At 44.2% G+C, this 22,243-nt stretch overlaps 3 protein-coding genes across 6 annotated transcripts in view; 1 reads left to right on the top strand and 2 right to left on the bottom strand.

Moving 5' to 3' along the window:
* LOC108622910 (transmembrane protease serine 11A) overlaps positions 1-15,222 on the bottom strand; it is a 17,982-nt gene extending 2,760 nt beyond the window's left edge. The window contains exons 1-11 of one of the 4 annotated variants that reach the window (XM_026811894.1): positions 13,479-15,222; positions 12,088-12,598; positions 2,294-2,390; positions 2,106-2,227; positions 1,922-2,023; positions 1,710-1,834; positions 1,507-1,637; positions 1,247-1,443; positions 1,046-1,180; positions 749-973; positions 294-629 (exon numbers count right to left, since the gene is read on the bottom strand). In XM_026811894.1, the coding sequence (XP_026667695.1) occupies positions 336-629; positions 749-973; positions 1,046-1,180; positions 1,247-1,443; positions 1,507-1,637; positions 1,710-1,834; positions 1,922-2,023; positions 2,106-2,227; positions 2,294-2,390; positions 12,088-12,249 (1,590 nt within the window). In that variant the 5' untranslated portion in view covers positions 12,250-12,598; positions 13,479-15,222 and the 3' untranslated portion in view covers positions 294-335. Of the gene's footprint in view, positions 1-123; positions 630-748; positions 974-1,045; positions 1,181-1,246; positions 1,444-1,506; positions 1,638-1,709; positions 1,835-1,921; positions 2,024-2,105; positions 2,228-2,293; positions 2,391-12,087; positions 12,599-12,727; positions 13,284-13,478 lie in introns of those variants that run through there. The other 3 variants (XM_026811895.1, XM_018021041.2, XM_026811893.1) reach the window with 3 other exon arrangements.
* Positions 15,223-16,191: 969 nt separating this feature from the next.
* sfl (N-deacetylase and N-sulfotransferase sfl) overlaps positions 16,192-22,243 on the top strand; it is a 179,553-nt gene continuing 173,501 nt past the window's right edge. Inside the window, exon 1 of the mRNA XM_018021039.2 lies at positions 16,192-16,274. The gene's annotated coding sequence lies outside the window, so the exon portion shown is untranslated. The remainder of the gene's footprint in view (positions 16,275-22,243) is intronic.
* Positions 17,299-21,048, bottom strand: LOC108622911 (uncharacterized). Its single transcript, XM_018021042.2, has 5 exons — positions 20,716-21,048; positions 19,978-20,267; positions 18,782-19,345; positions 18,350-18,686; positions 17,299-18,277 (listed from the first exon to the last, which is right to left on the bottom strand). The coding sequence occupies exons 2-5, from the start codon at positions 20,182-20,184 to the stop codon at positions 18,153-18,155; spliced, it is 1,233 nt and encodes a 410-aa protein (XP_017876531.1). The 5' UTR covers positions 20,185-20,267; positions 20,716-21,048; the 3' UTR covers positions 17,299-18,152.

Here is a 22,243-nt window from a genome sequence, read left to right as displayed (position 1 = left end):
CCGTATGATTTTTTCACATTATGTTTCACAAATTAAATAAAAAATACACAGAAGAAGAAGAACGTGTCTCCGATAAAAATTTGAAGAGTACTATTAGAACAAGATATGTATTTTTCAAATTTTGTATTGCACGCTAGTTTGTTGTTTCAAATTTTTCGACATTCTCCTTTTTTTAGCACTATACAAAAAATAATGGTGTGTTGCGAAAAGTGTAATAGTAAATGACACTGGATGGCAGTTAGAATGATCGTTCCGTCACTGCAATCATACATTAAATTTACATGAACGTCGTCCTCACATTGATACACGATCACGCAGGTGTTCATAAAAAATTCTCAGTTGAACTCGTCAGTTTCTTCCATCACTTTGTTTATCCATAATACGTAGTTTGACAATTTCGCGTATATTCCGAACTTTCCACGTTTCCCACATCCTTCACCAAAACTGGTGATGCCAAAAATGGTCCACGGTCGGTTAGGTTTTTTCGGGTCTTGGCACAAAAGTGGACCACCGCTATCACCCGCGCAAGAATCCATCCGTCCGCGAAGATAGCCAGCGCAGAACATATTATCTGTGATCGCGTAGTCCACGTACACATCTCTACACGCTTCCAAAGACACGATCGGAATCTGAAATAAATATTTGAAAATTGTTTTAAGATCTCGAAGGTGTCGGGAATCGTTGAACTTATATTATTTACTTATTTTATTTTTTATTATTCAATTATTTTAATGCGAGTTTAACGTACTCGAGCCTCGTGAAGAACGTCGGTTCCGAAGTTATCGGTGACTCGAGACTTTCCCCATCCGATGATCGTGCACAGTTGCTTCGCGGGTAGAGGTTGATTGGGTGCCGGGAGGCAAGCGATTCCTCTGGACGGTGACATTGTCAACGTTACCGGAAGTCGTAACATTGCAACGTCGTTGTCCACTATGTTCGCGTCGTACTCAGGGTGTACAGTTATCGAGTCCACCTGAAGAGAAAGCATGTCTCAATTAATGAATAATCTTATCGTTGACATCAGAAAGTGTGTTAAGATATATACCCTTAATTCCAATTCATTGCCCTCTTGAACGGTTAAATCGTGCTCCCCGATACGCACATAAAGTCGTTTTCTGATACAATGAGCCGCGGTCAGTACCCATCTTGGGGAGACTAAAGTGCCACCGCAAAAAGCCTCCTAAAAGAAATGATTTCCATCAACGAAATAATAGCTAATTTCCAATTGCTGATTTTGATCACTTACACGATATCTGTTCAACACGGCCACTTGCCAGGGCCAGCTCCCGGGGATCGATGGCTTCCCACCGATGATCCTCGTGAAATAGGAAAGACGAGAAGTCTTTTGAGTATTTGAAACGCCGCACTTCCAAACATGAGAATTTTTTTCTGGAATAAAACTGTCGACGGTGTTCGGATCGAACACGAATTCGTCCAGTAGATCTGTGAACGTTAAAAAGTAGTCTATGTGGGATCGAAAATATTTTTTTATTTCAATCTCCTTACCGTCGTTGTCCTCTTCTTGACTCCCACGAATTTTCCGACGAATCCATCTTTGACAGAAGCTGCCCTCGACGTAGCAGTAAGCGCTTTCCCTTATAACGTCGCGCCCGCAAATACCGGGCTTCTTACACCACCTTAAATTATTTCCTCGCTTGAATCAAGATTCGTCGATTTCTTGTACCATTAAAGAAGGTATAAAAATTTACCTGTGACGCTGCGTGGTGCACAGTCTTGTACAAGGTGACCACTTGCTCCACTTTCCATAGTAGCCCACAGACTGTTCCTTGTCCCTTCGCTTGCCCTGTCTGAGCTCTGCTTCTTTCTTCGGAATCTGCATCACACGTACAATCGCGATCGTCAAAAAGGGAATCTGAACTGAATAATTCATAGGATGTTCAAGGTAGAATTAGAATCTTACTTGTACGACGTGGAACTTGGCTCTTTGTCGATGGCCTCGCCGTTGTTGGTGCTTGCATCTCCTCCACCTCCCTTTCCTATTGTGTTGACACACTCGTTCTTCCTAGCGTATAAAATTTCATGCAACCTCGTAAACCTCGTTTTCAAACAGCAAATCTTATTGTTAGTAACGTTCATGAACTCACTCTAAGTATCGTCGTGCCGCACTTCTTCTTCACCCTACACCTTCGCACGCGATTCTGCGTGCAGTGGCGATCGCACACGCTCCATTCGCTCCAGTTAGTGAAGTGCATCAATTTCCTAGATTCTGTGCAGTCAGAACATATAAAAAGAAATTGATATTAAAAACGGGAAAAATAAAAGATTAACTCACTGTTGTTCGACGATTGGTCCGCGGCAGGATCCTGATCGTCCGTTCGAAGCAAGCTCGTGTCATTGTTCCCGTCAGGCAAAAACGTCTCGTTTCCACTCTAAAATTAGCAAAGAACACAGCGTGCAATTAATCGTCGCTACCTGAAAGCGAGGTCGCGATCGTGATTCTCGATGTTTTTTCTTCTTAAATGATACAGAAATAACCACGCCTCGATTCTTTCATTTTTTACTGAATTGAAATGAAAAAGGTAAGCAAATGAGTCATTAAAATAAAAAGCGTTCTTGCGAGGATCGTGACAAAAACCACGGCACGGTTGCTCGCACTTTAAGCAGAGGGGTTAATAGTCCAATCATTGCTGACGATGCTGTCTCAGATATCGCTTAGCATTTCCCAAGGTTGGAACGTTCAGGCTAGCGCACGCCACTGAACCTAATTTACTAGCTAAATAGCATCGCGACGTAACCAGCGTCGTTATTGCTCAATGTCTGTCGTCGACGATTTTATAGACGCTATTCATCGTGGTATTATAATAAATTATTACTTCTTTCTTGAGCATTTGAAAATGACTGGAATTAATGGTCCATGTGTTAAATGAAGTAGTTAGCTGTATACAATTTCGAATGAATTGATGTTAGCATAAACGAGCAATTTTCCTGGAGTAGCATCTCATCCAGAAACGTAGGCGCGTAAAATAATAGCGATAGGATTTCCATCCGATGGACATAATGGAAGATTAAGATAGACGATTACCGATAAACGTGGTCTCGTCGATCAATGAAAATGGAACTGGCACACGTAAGATCACACCCCTCTTTTGATCCAGCCCACGTTTGCTCATTACCGCAGACAATGGTCAGGCAAACCGACGACTAAGTTACCTAATCGAGGTCGGATCGTCTTAAGAAATCTAACATCGGGTCGCGTAATATTTTACAGGGTTGGCTCTATACGAGTTCTAATTATCCCACTTCAAGTTTAATGAAATAGTGTCTGCGTAATAAAAGAATAAGAGTATTAAATATGAAGGTGATTCTATTTCTGCCGGTTTCTTTGAAATGGGAGATCGAGGGAAATTTGATCATCGTTGCAATTGCATTTGAAGGTACTTAATAATAATTTTCTCGTTCCCGTCGAGTTTATGATCGGATTAGTGCAGCCCGGAGCGCGGTGCACCTTTTAAGCGTATGCGACCCGAGAGTTCACGGTTAACGATGTTCCCGTATTGCACAATTAATTTCTTCGAACTGGCTGCAAAAGGAAACAGGTTCCCCCCCCTCAAATTCCTTTCTCACTGTAACCAGATCACGTCAAAGCTCTCTGTCTTTATTCCTCTCATTCATTTTATTGTATCATTACAAATCCAATGAAATTATCACATTTTCTTTTATAAAATTATGAACTCCTTAAGGTTTGATACATCCGTTAGGGTTTTGATAATTATTCGAAACTATTCAGAGTTTTATGGCAATGTGCATAAGTAAGTTTGGGGACCAGATTCTTCGCTCCTTCCGCGACACGATCGCGAGAGAAAAAGTAGATCGGAGAGAAGAATTTGTATGCGTCACGGTGGACATTACCAAACTGGGCTGAACCACAAAAAAAAAAGAGCCACTTGTTAATATACATCGGCCTTTGATTTCGAAGAGAAGAGAATTGAAGTCGAGAAGATAGTCGCGATAATACGGAGAACATTCCGTGCGAGCGTGTCTGAAATGATTCACGGTTGCATTACGTATGCAACTTTAATACCGTTTCGCATTCAAAACATCCCTGAACGGCACCCTACCAATACGCGCATTCCGACCGGTGCGCTGCTCACCTGTGCGCATTTGTCGGTGCTTTATGCGCGTGTAACTGTACCTAGGGTAAGAACGCTCGTTTATTTTACTAGAAATCGTCTGTTCCTCCGTTTCTATTGTGCGCCGCCGTTGCGTTACTATAATAAAGCGTGGGCGGATGCTTTAAGGAGACGAGAAAAGATCTCACTCTCTCGGAGAAACTGCCAATGGAAGCGTTCGTAAAAGAAGTTTCATGGCGTAATAAAATTGATAAAATATATAAGCGATCATAATTCAGCTTGAAATTCCAATGGAAAAAACCAGCAGACAAAAACGGGTACATCCCAGGGAGCTGTATTAACAATTCAAAAAGCGCAATTACACCGATCTTGAACAGATGAAAAAAGAAGGATAGCGCGGGCATTTCGCTGCGCGGGATCGAAGAAGGCTCGGCAAAAACGGAGGGTGGAAGAAAAAAAAAAATGGAAGAACGGGAATGGTAAAGGGGGTCCTGGCGCGACGGCCAATGCCGAAGAAGATGGATAAGGTTCGGAAGCAATGACATTCGTTTCGCGGTCTGACGCCCCGACTATACCCTAGATGGCAACGCGAGGCGAGTGTCCCAACGACCGAAAATGGCCGGTGATTTCTTCGCTAAGGATTGTAATACCCCCGCGAACGATGGAACGCTCGCTATGGCGAGATCGCGGCCTGATTTATGTGCTCGGGAGCGAGCGAGAACGCGCGCGACATCCGAAGGCCAAGGTCCTCGTCCACCTACTATGGTCAGGATGACGTCCGGCTACGGCCTACGTCGCGTAAATCGTCTCCAAGCGTATATTCGCTACGCGAGGATTCCGCGAAACCACCGACGCGACGTCGTCTGATTTTCCTTCGGCTAATTCTTTGCTCCGGTTTAATTACCGTCGGCACCCCTTTGTCGAGTTACTCAGGGCATCGTACGCGGGACGCTCTCTGCTAATGAGACTCTTTATTCGGAATTTTTCAATAAACATGGCAATGTTTTTTTTTTAAGAATTACGCAGTCATTTCGTTTTGCAAATAACATAGCAGTCTTGCACGTAGATCGTAGAATGCTGAATTTACATGTAAATGTTCTTAGCGACAGACCAACGAAACCTAGCAATTCCTGTTTCCATAAAGACGTAAGAGAGAAACACTAGGAACAATACAGGCTCTGAGCGGTCAATTGCCTGCGGACAAACCACAGCTAGTATTCTCTCTCAAGAGTAATTTTAAAGCAAATGAGGTAGACTGCAAGAGGGAAATCCTCTAACGAACCCAGCCCCTCGAATCCTTTTGGGTTGGGTTCGACCCGGTAACGCAGTCACGGTAGATTTGCAGCCCGAGTAAATGTCATCGGGGGGGCTTTTCAAACGAACCGTAACAGACACCGTGACTGGATACTCTGGCCACTGTTCTGCTGCGTTGCGCGACGTTTGTTTAATGCGGCCAACCAATTTATATTCCCATTTATACATTGCATCGAGAGACCAAGTGGAACCTCGGATGGAATTTTGCGATACACTTTCGTTTCGAAAGAAATCGGCTGGTTCACAGGTGGACATTTCCACGGGTTAGGTTTACGTTCGTCTTATCCGCGACGGTTCAACGGAACGGCTCTCGTTATGCGACTCTCGTAGCTTCCGCGAAGACCCAGCATTTTGCGAAAGGACGCGCTTCAACGACGTCCGCGAATTAACCATCGGCCGGTCCGACCGTGATTTCCATTTTACTTCAAGCCTGACTATTTTTCTCCGGCTTAGAAAATTTGAAATCGGGCCCGCAAACTTGTATAAGATTAGATTCTCAGATTAGGAAGGTGATCGCTGGCCGTTCCACAGAATTATGTGACAGTATTTCTTCTAAATTGCACAGGATTGTTCAGATATAATAAATATCTAGCATGTTAGCGGACGTTTCCAACAATTTCTTACATTGGACGTATAAAGTCGTCTAGTTTATCGTCGTGTAAGTCGAAACCTATGAAAAACAGTTTCAACGTGAAGTTTCTCTACAGTTAAATGCGCTGCCGGGTACATTTGCATCTCTTTACTTTTACAAAATCTTGTCCAAGTAGGTATATGTATCTGTTTGTCGCGAGTAAACCACGAAAGCGAGGCTGCAAGGGCCTAAGAGACTTTCCAACTCGTTGCGCAATCTATTTTTGCCGCCGTTTAAAAGCTTTTTACGTAATCTCAGGTCAAACCCTTTTAGGTCGAACCTCTTACTTGAAATTCGTGTTGAACGTCTGTTGCTGCGTAATGTAACTTTGTTAACTGGACAAAAAGAATTGGGATTAGTAAAGAAATATTTAGTAGAACCTGTCTCCGTGCGGAAAGCTTGCATTTAAGGGATGATTTAAGATTGGCTCGTTTACCAGTGGAAAAGAAACGATAAGTCTAAACTATTGCACGGTCGACGGGCGTGTAGGAGCTCGGTAGTCCCGCCACGGAGCGGTTAAACGTGTCACGTGTCGGAAGAAACGTCTCCGAACGAACGCGACTCCCACGGAATTTATTGCCTGGGCAACGGTAGCACGGCTCGGCGCTTGTTTATCGCGTCTCCCGTAACTTCCACGTGCATCCACTAGTACTACTACACAACTAAGTTTCTCTCTTTCTCCCTCTCTCTGTCGTGCAATATCTTAACGCTGTGATGAGATCATCGCGTGATTTACTGTCTCCCTTGTGCAATGAGGAGCAGCACGCGCTGTCCGCCCACCTCGAATCTAACCGAACGCGATTCCGGGACTTCTCGCTTCCTCCGTGCAAAATTCAATCGCGGTGCTGGTTAAAAATATCCAGAAAAATATGTACACCGCGCTCGGTTATGTGAAATTGGACGGCCTCGCGAAGTTGGGGGTCTTCGAATGTCTGAGCGCGCGCGAGACCGTCCCGTCGAAGGGAAACCGCGTAAAAATAGTCAGTCCTGACAGGTTTAGTCTCTCGTGCATTTGTTTCCCCGTCGACTGTTTGTTACGTCGCGCTGCGCCGCTTTCTTTGAAATTTCTTCGAATCGTTCGAAGCGTTCAATTTAGAACTGATTTAAAATAGATTCCCTTTCCGATATAATTCGTTGTTTTTAACAAATTTACGTATATGATTTGAAAATAATCAATTGGCTGTAAGCATTATTTCCATCGAGTAACTAATCAGAGTCATCGCGTTCCGCGGCAAATGAGATGATAATTGATTCAGCGAGCGCGACGCACGTTCCTCATCCTCGGTCGCCGGTCTCGGTCAATTTCGTCCCGCTCGAAAACGCTCCGGCGGCGTGTACTCGTCCTCGAGGAAAAAGCCGCTATTTCTGGCTGGCTATTAACGAGCCTTAATTCGCGGGATTAGTTCGAGACGAGCGTAGCACGAAACCGTGAAAACCATAAAGCTAGTTACGACCACGGATAGAGCAGTCACCTGCCGCCACTTTTTTCGTTACGTCTCTCATACGTTTAGTCCTGCGTTTCGGAGCGAGGACTATTTCCAGTCGCTCTTCGTTAGAACACTATTATCTTCCCCAAACGAACCGCGAATCGCTACGAACGAAGTGTACCGAAAGTGTTAAGGGGCTGAGATGTTTCTCAGGGGCGAAGCTATTTAAGGAAACAATAATTGCTGTATAAAAATTGTTTCCAAGTTTATTAGGGAAAGATAAGATTTATCTTGTTGACGAGTATCTGTTATCGTTCATTGTTAATTGAATTCCGTGTTGATATTCCATTAAGAAGGAATTAAATTCTTATCAATGCTCCTCTGTATGAATCCATTTTTCGCCGACTAAAGGCAACATTTATCACATTTTCATTTTGTATTTGCGACAATCCTTCGGGAAGAATATTGCCTGACGTTTCCCTCATCTCATAAAACAGTGGCTTTCATGGAACGTTTACGATAGCAAGATCCATTACCGGAGTTCTTGCGCGCAGCCTGGTGTTCGTCGTTCATTCAGCGGCCGACTGTCTACTTCGTGTCCGTAAATTTCGCTCTCGGCTCGCGCTCACGTCTCTTAAATTTACGCTGCGCCCGCTAGGAAACGCGCAAAAATGGTTACGACTGGCCGTATTCCAACCGCGATTTCGATTCGATCGTCGACGCTTCCTCGTGAAACGCGCAACTTTACGGCGTGATTGTTGGAACTCCGTTAATGGCACGATAGCTGCGGTAAACTCAAGCTAGATTTGTCATTAAGCGTTAAATCACCGAGCCGTTTTTCCGAATGTTAACTCGTTTTCGTTCTACGTTATATAATTTCAATCGGATTATGTAAAGGCAATGAATCAAGCGAAGATAACGTTGAAGCGTAATTAATTTTTAATCAGACTTCGACGCCTGGTTCGGAACTAGTCTGCGAAGTTCGGTATAGCATTTGAATGAAAAGCTGTGGGACGAGAGATAATAGATAAAAGGGAGCAAGATTGGCGGGTAATGAGTTCGATAACTCACGGTTTCGAGTAAAGAGCGTGCGTCTCGAGTCTAGACGCAGCTTATGCGAAACTGCTCGGCTCGGTAAACACGATCCGGCGATCGTTTCGCGGGAATCGTTAAATCGGTCGTACAGAAAACGAGTTGTATTTAATACACAATATTAATGAGGGCAGTTCTTTGTACGCGGGTTCAAGTTATACCGGAATAACTCGTTCCGATAAGTTCTCGTTCCTAACGATTGCTAAAGCCCGAGTAAAACTACAATGTCACGCGTGTTGCACGCCAATTAATATTGCCCATTACGTTTTTGTCGACACGCGGATCGAGTCCCGAATCGCATCGGATTTCAATCCGCTTCTCGTAGCACGATCTGGCATTCACGGGTTAATGGAATTTTCGTGTCACTCGCGGAAATAAATAATAAACGCAACAGCGCCTCGCCGGATAGGCGTCACACACGAGTGGTACAGTTGGAATCGCTAACCGAGTAACAGCGACGCGACGTCGAGGAATCCGTTTCTCGCGGAATCCTAATCGCCAGTCGTGGCCGATCTCTTCACCGGTTTCTCCAGACAATGGAACGACGGCCGCGCGGGGAATACGAAAAAAGGGAACGGAGGAGCAGGAAAAGCATCGCGGAGGGGGTGAGAACAAAGATCGCCAGGGATTCACGGCGCGGGCTTCTCTCTCGCATGGGATACCCTCGTTCTTTCTTCCCCCGACAGCGACGACAACTTTTTACGCGACGCGAGGTTAACATACTTCCTGCCCGAGGACTGAAGACGGGCTGAAATTCCACGCAATAGTCGTCACGATACGCAGAGCAAGAAGCTATAATCGAGCTCCCGCGGGAGAAGGAATCTCCGCGGGGTCCTCGAGGAACGATCTTTCCCAGTTCCATCGCTGGGACCAACGGAAATCACCTGCAGTTCTTAGCAAACGAATGGTTATACAAAGAAATTCAACGAAAACATTTTTCTAATGAACCGTCCAAGAAGTTTACTGAAGAATCCCTTATCAAACGAATTCCATTCTCCCTGCGATCATTAGCATCGAGAACTGTTAAAGGCGCAGCTGCGGTATCTTATAAGGGAGTCAACAATACCCTGCAAGTGTGTATGGCACGAGGGGGGAAGCGATTATTAATCTTCGAAAGGCGAAGGATGTTGAGCGTGTACTTCGCGACCTACTCGGTGCAGGCATATTGTCGAAACGTGACCCCGGTGTTCACCGGGTGAATAGCGATAAATTATGGCAAAGAGCCTCGACACGGCTAATAGAATCTAACAAGGGGAGAATAAGAAGAGGATTTCTCGCGACAGGAAGTTTCACCGCGGGGTGTCTGTCGGTCCCCGAGGTCAGCCTCGCCATTTTTACGCGACTGGGAATTCACGCTGTTGATTGACACGTCGTCCATTCTTTCGTCGCACCGCTGCAGGCGATTATTAATTAGAGAGCAACTGGCCAGACGGGAAACGTGCGAACAAAGATGACAAGATGTTCGCCAATCTGTTGTCCGTGCAACATGTCACGTAATTAATCAATGCCATTACTAATTAGTAAGTAGGAACTTGACCTACATGACGAAAATATTTATAATCAAGCGTGTATAGAAATTGCTGTCTTCTCCGAAAGTTTGCAAGATTGTCTATAGCCCCAGAATACACGGGAAAGGAAGAACGTGGTTCAGCATTTCTTCTTATCTATCCCTGTTCAAGGATCGCCGCATAAATCGACCTGCTAGTCTAGATAAGGGAGTCAGGGAGAAACCCAAACAAATGCTTATCCTTTATCTGATACACGTTAGTCTTCTCCACGCCCAATCGCGATGCTGTTCGTACAAGATTACCGACAAGCGAGCGACGGGGTATCGATGTTGGCCGCCGCGGTGGATTGGTTCGGCTGTGAATCTGGCCGCGTTTGACACGGCGGAGGAGCAATTCCGCGGATTTACGATTCGACGGGGGAGGGAGAATGGTGTTTCGAGCACGACGCGATGCGAGCGGGAGCAAGAAAAGGGACACTAAATATAAACACCGTGTAGAAAACGTTATCGGGATCATCGGTGGCACGAGAAGAGTTCAGTTGTAAGTGTCCTCTTTGATGTCCCTGGGTGGGTGGTAACCCGAGAGTCCACAGCTGCGAGTATTCCGATCTAATTTCAATTTTAATACCCGTAGCATTTTTATTCGTGTTATTTTTTGGGAGTCGCACGAATTTCAAAGGCCTTCGTTAGACAAACTCTAATTTCGACGAATATTCGAATCTGTTATTTTACCATTTAGAGGAATGGTAGATCCTGGAACGGCAGAATTTCAGAACGGTCACGAAATAGAATTATAGTAATTACCATGGGCTTCTTAGTCAAATCGGCTTCAGAAACCAGACGATCCTTTACCGTGGATTCTGGCTGACACAATGCTTTATCGGTCCCCTCCGGCTCCTCGCGTGAGCCTGAAACTACCTACTAAACATCGTTCCACCAATTTATCCACCGATGAATCAGCAGAAATTGTCCGTCATTTGCGGAAGGACGCGATTCCCTTGTGATCTAGATAAGACGTTCCTGTTTCCATGAGAATCGTTTTCTAAACCTGTTCTGCTCGAGTTTCATCGAGGATTCTGTTTGCGCACCAAGCGAAATCGCACGACGTGCGAATTTAAATACACTTTTAATTATGCGCACATTTCTGGGATTTAAAAAGCTCGTACAAATTATTGCCGTTCTTAAGCGAGTACGAGATAATCGTCGAGATTACGGCGTCTAAATTAAGCGTATGTGCAAATATTCTGTCGCGGTCGAGACTCGATTCTTTTGCATCATTCGGTCAATAGTAACGCGGTTTAGAATGAGAATCGCGTTGATACGCTGAAAAAAATTGTCGAATCGAAACCAGAGTTCGTTTAACGATTCTTGAAAAAAATGTGACTCGGTTATCTCGTTTTTAATTAAGCAGATTAATATGTGTCCGACTCGGTTATCTCGTTGCCGAGATTTATCAGACGTTTTTTTAGTACCGTCTGCTTCTCTTTCTGCGCGCGCCGTGAATTTTATGAATATTTTCCGTCGGTTGCTCAATTGCGCGTGCAACGCATGGAAACGATCTTTCGGATCGGATTTCCACGCTGAAAGTGAAACTAACTAATGGTACGAGGGCCCGGGCGTTGCTAATCAGAAGCTTTGCTCGCCACCGTCGCTTTTTTATTCTAACAATCGGTATCGTGTTCACCAGTTCAACGAGCATGTACATTTAGAAAGTACATTGCCCTGGATATTGCCGATACACGGTATCGATTGTTCGCGTTCAGTAGGAAGTTCACTTTTTATTCAGAATTTGCTCTGACTGATTCTTGGACGTCGATAACGATGTACTTAACCATATAAGAAGTCTGCATCAAAACTGTGTCAGGCTAAGCCCGCGTACGTGATCCAGAAGAAAGCAAGTTCATTTTCTACATATATGAAACGTTTCGCAATTGAAATTCTGAACCGCTGTCAGACTTTCAACTACCAAGTTTACGTTGTCCCTCGAGTGGTTCAAAGAAATAGTTAAAATCTTTGAATACTCACCGAGAGGTATTCGGCGTGGACAGCGGCGACGAGGAACAGCAAAAGGAAGAGGAGGGCCGCGTTCGCCCCCAGGAGGCGGCCGATCATGCCCGGTGGATGGAGGCCCGAGGGCAGCGGGCAGCGCAGACAGTTCGACGACGAAGCGGGCCGTCGCGGACGCATCGCCTCATGGTCGCGACATGCCGCGTGCTCGTTGTCCTCGCAGTTGACGTCGCGTCGTCGTCGTTCCCTCTTAGCTTTTATTCCCTACCTTCCTCTTCTCCTGGAGAGCACAAGCGTGATTGTACGTGCGCGAAGTGGCGTGAACCCGCGAGCCCCGCGCGGCTCTATAAATACGGCCGCGACTTCGCGCGAGGAATTTCAAGCGAGCTCGAGTCGTAAAACACCACGAGTGGAAGAACTCGAGGAGGGGCTTCCAAGCCTTTTTCCCGTGGCGAGGATGCTCCTGGATGGTCCCGGGGCGGTTTCAAAGCGGCCACTCGACGAGTCCCCTGCTCCCGTTAGCAGCCTCCTGAAACCATCGATGAGAACAGCGTGTTATTACCGTTTTTCCGGATACCCGCGCTCGCTCGCCTTCGCTTGTTAATTTCGCTTAATGCGCGCTAACGAGCTTACGGAAGGTTCGAGTCTCGTTTCTTACAATTAAGTACGTTCGTTCGGTAGTAGAGTTGTTACGGATTTTGCGGTAGAATCTCTATCCTCGATAACCCCTTCAGTTTACTCCATCTGGGATAGTTTCAACCGCGTCAATTAAACCGCAGGGATGGAAGCAAATAATTCTAGCTCGTTGGCTAATTGACGTTGTTCGTTCGCGTTTTACGAGCAATCAGTTTCTAGTCCTCCGCTAATTGTGCCGATGACTAGCCAATCGTTAGCGACAATTACCCGACGCTGTACAGAGGATCTTTTTTGTACCTCTACTTTCGAACCGAACGAGTATATACTATTCATCGAGTCACGATCTCCATTCAGAACCTAGCACGTCTTCAACAGGCGTGAATGCGAAATCGATGGGCGAGAGTGCATCGCGAGTGAACTTTAACGGTAGAAACAAACGGGCGAGTCATTGAATCGATGCTCTCTGGCCGGAAGTAGTCGGGTGTGTAGGATTACAGTAGGAGGATCCCGAGATACGGTGTGCGTGTAGGATACAGGTGGCGAGGCACGTTTCTTGACAGAAAAAATACACCAGGATATTACCCAGCATCCACGCAAACTCAGCGGTGTACGCGTTACGAATCTTTATGTAACACGAAAGTGGATACGGTTCACTCTGCCGTGTCTATCCCGTTTCATCGACACGAGAACGTTGCACGTGTGACTTCGGTCTCCGATTCGCACGAAATCGAATTCATATCCTACTTCTCATTACCACGTTTTGAAATGGTTACCTTGTTTGACGCGTCCATCTCATAGGTTTCAGAAATTCGATTGCTTACTAAGAAGCATCGTTCGCTGTTCCCAACTTCTGTGAAAATGTACTCAGGTGCGATTAGGGATTATCGAGAAACGCGATAGATAAACGCGCGCGCGTTCCCCGGTGCAGCGTGTCGGGTCGCGTCTCTTCAACTAATCAGCGTCTGGAAGTTCTCAGCGGGATTAGAAGCTAGAGCTAGGCCGTTCTCCAGCCGGTGAAATTGTTTAAGTTGAAGTGTACAGCGTGCCGGCGACCGATATTTTTAGTCCTCCCTGCCCTCCGTCATCTGTCTTCGAGTTTGGGTTTCCTGGTCGTTTTAGACTCGACGTCGAGACGGCGCGGTTCGTTTCTGATGATTCCTATAGACACGTTTCACAGTTTCCAAGGCACTGTAATAATCGAAGAGCGGCTCGGTTCTTTGACTATCTTTTTTTTAAAAGTCACTTCTTCGCGCACTTAGTCGGTCCTCTAATTGAATTTCTCTGTTCTCACAATGAAACAGTCTTGTCAGTTCTCATTGGAAGCGCATACAAAGTCGTTGAAAAATAGACAAAGTCTTCCGTGTACTGGAGCTTCTCGAGCACACGCACGTGGCTCCAGGCCGACTGACGAGATACACGCGCGAGGAAATATCAACAGAGGAGGCTGAGAGGAGTGGCTACCAAGCGAAACGGAAGTGGAGGGTGATTCTGCGGGAACCTGTGGCCGTGGTGGGGTGCCGCTGTATGACAGAGGGTATACCCGTCACTCGGTGGTTTCTTCGTGGATGCTGGACAGGGACCCATACGTGGCCGAAGATGGACACCAGTCCATCTCCAATAAGGACACCGTCTTGTACCGACGATGACGAAAGCACCAAGGGTCTTTTTTTCAACGGCGAACAATCGTTCAGGTTGACGTTTTAGGAGTGTCTCGCGAAAGGGCACGAGTGTACGCGCTTACCTCGACTCCGAGTAGTTCTTCGGTGCTCTTGCGAAAGGAAGAGTCGCGACTGGAACTAATCGTTGACTGGTGATTCACAAGGGATCGCAATCTAAACTTTTAGAAAAACGCGTAAGCCTGTTGATCGATAAAACACTCTTCCTTTTTTAATGCGCTACGAGGTCAAGCACCAGAGATTATTTAATGAGCAGGCGATCGTTCGCTGGTCGGAGGTGCCAGATCGACGTATCAATTTCGTGCACTCTAGGTAATTGCTAGTAATTGGGAAATCCATTCTTCCGGAATGAGAAGAGAGCAGATAGACCAGGGTCGTTGTGGAAGATTCGGTTAATGACACATGCTGCTGCCCGGCCGAGTATCTTTGCGGTTTGGCCACGCCCAAACCTCCGGGAAGATTACACGAAATTACCTGATTTTTGGGGTAAAAAGCCGACCTCGAGCCGAGGGACCGGCCGATTTTATGGCAGAAACGAGGACCGTTTTCCCTCTTAGGAGCGGCCTTGATACCGGACACGAACCACAGACATTCCTCGACTCTTTCGCCCTTTTATTTTTCACTGTACATTGGTCGCCGATTGACGGTAGCGAAATTACGCTGCGCGCTTTAACTAACTAATTGAAGCATCCACGGTGAGAGTATCGTGGCTTTTGGAATTAATTCCCACGCGAGCAACCGTGCCCTTTTAGAGATAAAGAAAAGGGACGGTAAGTGCCGGCAACGAGAATCCAATAAATCAGTGTCTACGTCGGAGGCAGGACAAGACAGGGGAGCCTCGACTTTTATTTATGCTAATTCCAGCAACCCAATTTAATTACACGATTCAAATGTTTCTCAGACTACAGATTCTACTTTGTTAATTACTATATGTTTCTACAAGGACATGTTTAAAGAATTTCTACGTTTCTCCGGGTGTGTGCGTCTATCTCGCAGATAAGCGCAATCAAAATTTTTTTTAAAATAACAACTGGTTTTATCAGTCAGATAAGCCGCGGATTACGTGTGTTTCAATTAAACGGCTTGTTAATCGCCGTTTCAGCATTCAGCGTGCATTCTTTCGCAATTGGACTTGCGGCTATTAAATTACAACTTTATTTAATCGACTGTCTCACGTATCAGGCATCGGGCGCGGTCACAATTCGGAATTTACCCACGTGACCCGGAATCGAACGAACTAGCGCGAACCCTTCGCTTCGGTAACGTAGAGTTAGAGCTCGTATATTTTGTTTAATTTATTTATTGTACGAAGGGTAACAAGTTCAGGAATTAATTAGTATTACTGCGGGGTTAATTCTAGAGAGTGCATCATTCTTTTATTTGGGATGGCAAAATAGTCGGCGTTACGTAGTCGTGACGTAATGGCGATTTTAATGGCGTGGTCAGTCGTAGGCACGGTAGGGTAGGCGTGGACGGTAGGAGTAATTAGTTGTAGCGTCGAGACGCTAACTTTTAATTTTCCTTCAAGTATTCTTCAGTTACCGATAGAATGGCCAACAGAGGAAGCTTTTACGCTTTGCTGACAGTATTATTCGTTCTCTGTTGGATTCAACAAGGTAAATGTTGCTTTTATTTCCAAATATAACCTCCACGACGCAGCGTCTAAACTTCAAACAACATGAACTCCGCTGCTGTTTGTTAATTCTCCCGGTTTTCGTTGTCTATTTACAGGATTTTCTATCAAATGCTGGGTGTGCAGATCCGACTCCGATCCGAAATGCGCGGATCCATTTGATAATACGACCGTGCCCATAACTGATTGCAAACAGGAACCCGATTTAGAACATTTGCCAGGAGTACGGCCGACGATGTGTCGTAAGATCCGTCAAAAAGGTGTGTTAATAATCTCAATTATTCTTTACGTTAAGGTTAGACTCTTGTAGCGATTTCTATCGGTTGGATTCTGTTGTTCTTCAGTCCATGGGGTTTGGAGATATTTTCGTAGTTGCGCTTACATGGGGGAACCAGGAATCGAAGGTGACGAACGGTTTTGTCTTATGAGAACTGGCACTTATAACATATTTATGGAATATTGTACTTGTAATAGCAAAGACGGTTGCAATTCAGCTTCCGAGCATCGTACAAGCATATTTGTTTCCGTCCTAGGTTTAGCAGTTTCATTGAGATTCGTATTTGCTTATACTTAATGAATAGTGACCAAAGATTATCGATAGCTCTGGTTAAGCAATATACATATATCAGATCATGTTTTCTTCAACAATATAGATTCGCTCGTACTTACTAATTAATGACATTCGTCGCTGTAATCAAATGATCTGAAATTCAGAGTGGTAGAACATTCCAGTTCATATCAAGGGTCGTTTATAAGGGTCGAAGATATCATCCAGCAGTTTCTTTTCTAAGAATTTTATAGCTCCTTTGTGCCTTACTAGATGAACAGTATTTTTAAGAAGATTTTACAAAAGTTTTTTAACGGAGGTACATTTTTACCTTTGAGAGTATTTTACATCGAGAGTAATTTTTTATAGAAATATATTTTTATGAGTCTAATATAATTTTTAAGAGCTTGTATCATACTTACATTTAGGCTCGTCTAGTACAAACGATTCATCGCTGATAATATAATCGAGTGTATTTATACTAACACTACTGTGTAGCACAATATGAATAAGACTGTCGATTCCGTCCATTGAATAAAAAAGGAGAACTCATGATCTTAGCGTAGTTTAATTTGATTGTGCTTTTTGTATTTTTGTACGTCTTCGTTGTTAAACTACACGTAAATAAAAGTATGATCGCTTGCAATAATGCATCATTCCCTCATACTTTTTGTACATGTGTATGTTGAAATAAAAATGAAATAAAGATCTGGTGTGTGAGGAAATGGACAACTACCTTTACGTATAACAACAGGTTTATTACATTGAAAATATATCTCTGTTATACAGACGCGTGCATATTAATAACATGGTACATACAATTTTTTGGTGTGACTGTTTAGACCTTAAGACATGCTAAATTCTCAGTAGTGTGTGTGTAAATTATATATGTGTAAATAGTCGTTTACAAAATACATAGTCGATTATATGTTACATGTTAATACACGTAGAACAGTGAGCAAAATTTCTACCAGCGCGATTAACACCGAATTGGCCGTAATGTAAAATACTATGTAAAATTTTATGCACGTAGAAAAGAATACTTTGCCGTTGATATTAGTAGAATGCTAACGTAAAATTACAATCTATTAAGTCTATCAACGTAATAATATTTTACAACGTAACTTAAATTTCCTCTGGCACAAAATTTAGTCTCTTAGCGACAGAAAGAATTGCACTGTCGCGTCAATCTCGTGCACTCCCACAATCAAGTTCCCAGGCACTTATGTATTGGACGGCTCTATCGTTCCGATTCCTAGCAGAAACTTTCAAAGTTCCTTTCGTAAAATTGTGGACGGTTAAAGTTCGTAAAAAAAATGATATGTACAGGATACAAAAGACTTTCGTATAGCGCATGTTATTAAAAAAAAATATAAAAAGATTTCGTAGTTCATGGAGCAACGATATACGCTGCGTTGTCCATGAAAGTTTACCTAAGTAATTCTTAGGAACGGCACTATCGACCGCGATCAATTATTCATAAAATTCGCGTGAGCTGAAAGTAGGTTTACGCTCGAATGGAAAATCGAGTAAAAGTAGAGACTCCCGCGGCTCAATAATTTATCGATCAATTCGTGACTGCCTTTCGTTCTCATTCGAATGCCAGCCATTTCGTTATCTGCTGCCCCGGTTTCGCTAGTGCCTGTTTCCATTGTTCACCATAGGGTCCACCGACGTCTGCTCCGATCACGAAGTGACCGACAGTCGTTTTCTTCCCTAAAACAACAGAAACGGTTTTGTAACGGTTCCTCTTCATGACATCTCATCCGATACAATGAAATAGCTTACCCATCTTATTTTTAGAGACGAACTTGATCACAAAACTAACATCGTTGAGGGCACCCTGATACGGATTATCCGCGGTCACTCTGGCGGCATCAGGATTGAACTTCATCGATACACACGGCGCGAAACGATCGCTCTTCCAAAAATGAGTCACTTTCCCGTTGTCCACAACAGACATTTTAATATACATCTGTCCTTTCAATGCCTCGTGCTCGTGCATCGTTTGCAACGAACATCTTAGACGATGCAGGGACAATATCAATGTCTCGCTACCCTCTTCCCTTTTGTCGGCCTTCTCTTGACACAGAGATAATTCGACCTGGCCTTTCTTATTTTCCTTCTGTAAACACATCAAGGAAACCACGTTTGATTCATTATGCTGTTTTGTTTAACGAAAAGATATTTCTAAGATGACTATATTGTGAATATATTTACCCTTTCCTCAGCCCCAGAGATACCGCTAGCGATCGGTCGCAGTGGCCGCCACATGTCGCCCGTGGACACATCGCCCGGGTGCTTGGGTTTGGGTGGTTTTGAGGTAAAATTCTTCGGATCGAGGGAAATCGTCGTTGCACCTACTGTTCTTCTTTTATCATACATTTTCCTTTCCGTAACCGAGGTTTCGGTGCTCTTATCTGACGATTTGCCAAAAAACTGGCTGAGTAATTTATTCTTCGTCGGTTCCTGAGTTTCCGTGGATGCTCCTTGACCATCTTTCTTCTTCCCGCCTTTCTTCGGCGATTCCTTAGCCGGTGACGAGGTTTTCTCCTTGTCAGCGTCCTTCTTGTCAGTCGCTATCAACGGTTTATCCTCGAGTATGGCGTACAGAGTCGCCACGATGAACTTCGACCCATTGATTTCTTCTTCAACTACTTTCGTTTTGCCAAATGTTTGCTTGGTCTCTTTTCGAAGATGGAACACGAATTCCTCGTTCCATTGTGGCCACGACTCATTCCTCGATGTGGTCTCGAACTTTTCCTTTCCAGGTATCAACTTTACCTGAAATAGAAGCGGCTTACTTTCTAGCCCAGTTTTTCCATTGAGAGGTAGTTTGTTCGAGTAAACGGTGACTAGCCGTCGCTCCGGCCCAGAATATTTGCATTTAATCTATGTTTCGAAGACTAGCAATGTTACGCCACTATTACTTGCGAATAAGACGTAGTTTTTTATGCAAAATACATTTACAGTATCGGTTTAAAAAATGTGATTTAAACTGAAATTTTATTTATTGTATATTTCACAATTTTCTATGAATGCATAAAATCTGCAGAAAACTCATGAATTTTGCATAATTATGCGAGCTTGCGTCTTCGTAATTCTTTTGAAATACGTCAATCATTTTTGAACGCTTTTCACATTCTCCGAGTGTAGAAACGGAACACTAGCAATCGATAAACTGAGTGAGCATGGAAACTATTTTAATATCCCTTTAATTAACGTGATTGGAAGCGTATCGTGAGAAGATAAGGGAACCCGGTACGACTCCCACGCGACGTTATTGTCTCGGAAGATTCGTGAGTCAATAGAGGCACCCAAGTGGGCGCGAAGAGCCTTCCCTCCTGCCGATTCCGTTAAATGATTACGTAACGCGTCGTGATAACAAAGATTACAGACTGTCTGCTGGGTAATACCTTGACGACGTAGCTGTTGACACGGGTGAAACCGAAATTCTGTGGCAAATGTCGAGCACCAAGAACGGTCACGTGAAGCGCCTTCTCGTTAATCGAATGAACGATCCTAATGCCTACTTCCGGTTCCAGATTCACCGTGCGATCCAACGGCGTGGACACGGTTTTTAGACCGGTGTCTATGAAACTCTTGATCTTAGCCAAAGCCATGTCTTCTTTTTATCCACGAATCCGCGTATATACTCTTATCGATCGCGATCGATCGTCTACAAGAGCGTCGTGGATGATGTTCACTGTAAACAGAAATTTATAACGTAACACCTATTCCTAGGTAAACTATTAATACCTGCAGGCTATAGTTTGAAATATATTTTCGGCTACGTAGTACGTCTCGGTTTTCCCAAAATATTGCTTATCTATCATCGCGCGCTGTAATCGATAAATTTTATCAGCGTTAACTCAAGACGGTGCAACGTTCCTTTGCGTGTTGTAAGAACGATAAGTACAGCGGAAACGGTCGAGCCGTGATCGTCGTCAATGATTAACGGTAAACTTGGGTGAGGCTCGAGAAGCTTTCAACAGTCCTAAAAGATTGCACCCTGACAACAGGTGATCCTATCAGCTGTTTCGTCGGTTTATCGCGTAGATGCATCTGTCTATCAAATCGAGTTTCCTCCGATGAGGAAAATCGATTGGATCACCGGGCGTTGTCGCCGAAAGTCTCGGTTGGAAACAGCGTACCATAATCTTGGTTGGTTGAATCTTGACTCGAGAGAGACTGGCCGGTTCAGAGCACGTTCACTGGGCGAGTCTACGGTAAATATCCGAGCGTCAGACGGTCTCCATGACCACAGACGTAAACGCAGACGCGGGTAAACTAAGGCGAAGGCGGCTGTCTTTCACTTGTCACGCACAAACTCCGCGACCGTCGCCTCGAGCTCGGCGAGCATCGTGCTACGGAATTACTCAAGTTTTTAGCTTCGAGTTGAGAACACGCGATCTGACGCGCACCGAACGCCGTCGAGAGCTTCGAAACGACGCGCTGCCGTGGTATGCAGCCCGCGCTCTCGCGTGGGTTCCCTTTATAAGAGGGCGAGCCGACTCCACAGTAACGGCTACATCGAGGGGTCTGTATCCCAGGGCTCCGATATATCCAGTTTAATTCAGAGCCAATGGTAATTAATAGACTGCAGATATTTATAAACAATAAACTGTTTACGATGTCAATTTAAAAAATGCATTTTAGGCAGACATTCGTTTATCATTCAAATATTGCATTGTGCATTGACGTTTTAATATTTCATATACTTTTATATATACCAAGCGTTCTTTACGCTTTCTGTAATGTATCTAATTTTTCTGCAAATGCATCAAATCCGCAGTCTAGTAATTAAAAATAGATACAGTTGGTATAAAGAAATTGTTCTTTGTATACTTGTGGCTATTACTTGAAATATGAATGAGAATCAGTTGCTGGGTTTTGCTATCCGAAGAAATTTTAACGGAAAGGCAGGGCGTGCTGTACTGTGGGTACGTGAGTGATGCAAAAACTGGCCTGTGGAGGGTAGGGGCAGCTGTTCGTATACTTCATCGTACAATCTTTATAGACTCGACTTGGATACCGACGCCTGTTGCGTACACAAGGTCGCGCAATCATGTTCGTGTGAATGTGCGAGATTGTGTGTCTGCGCACGCGAATATGTACGAGCTACTGAATGAGAGTGTATGAATTCACTATCGTACGGATGGCAAGCACGCGACGGTAGTCACTGAAATATTGACAGAAGAAATTAATGCATAAACATAAGAGAAATAAGGAAAAAATCAATTTCTCATACTGTGTAAAAAGAATAATTGTCAATCTAGAACCACGTGTTCATATCGTCAGATGTTCATTTTTATGTTACTTTTGAATCTCAATTTGAATTTCAATGAGTACTTAAATATTATAGTAGTTTGTTGTCGAATAATATCGTGCAGAATAAAAGAATGTGCACGATCCAGATTAACGCGCAGTAGATCTAATTGTAATGTGTAACAATATCGGACGAGCAATGGAATGCAGCACACGGTGCATTGCGCTGCATAAAAAACAAAGCGTGGAGGAGACATTTAAATACACGCGTCAGATGCAATGCCAGATGTATCTCTTAATTCGCCGCTCGTCAGTTTTTCATTAACCTTTTATTATGTAAATCTTTCAGTTCTGCGATACGTTTCATGCTTATACATCTGCCTAGACGAATTTTACTTATTCTTCGTACAATCT

The sequence above is a fragment of the Ceratina calcarata genome, unplaced genomic scaffold, assembly GCF_001652005.2.
Source record: "Ceratina calcarata isolate Rehan_Ccalc_2016 unplaced genomic scaffold, ASM165200v1 scaffold25, whole genome shotgun sequence".
In the NCBI taxonomy this organism is placed as follows: Eukaryota; Metazoa; Arthropoda; class Insecta; order Hymenoptera; family Apidae; genus Ceratina; species Ceratina calcarata.
This window is presented reverse-complemented; position numbering and strand designations above follow the sequence as displayed.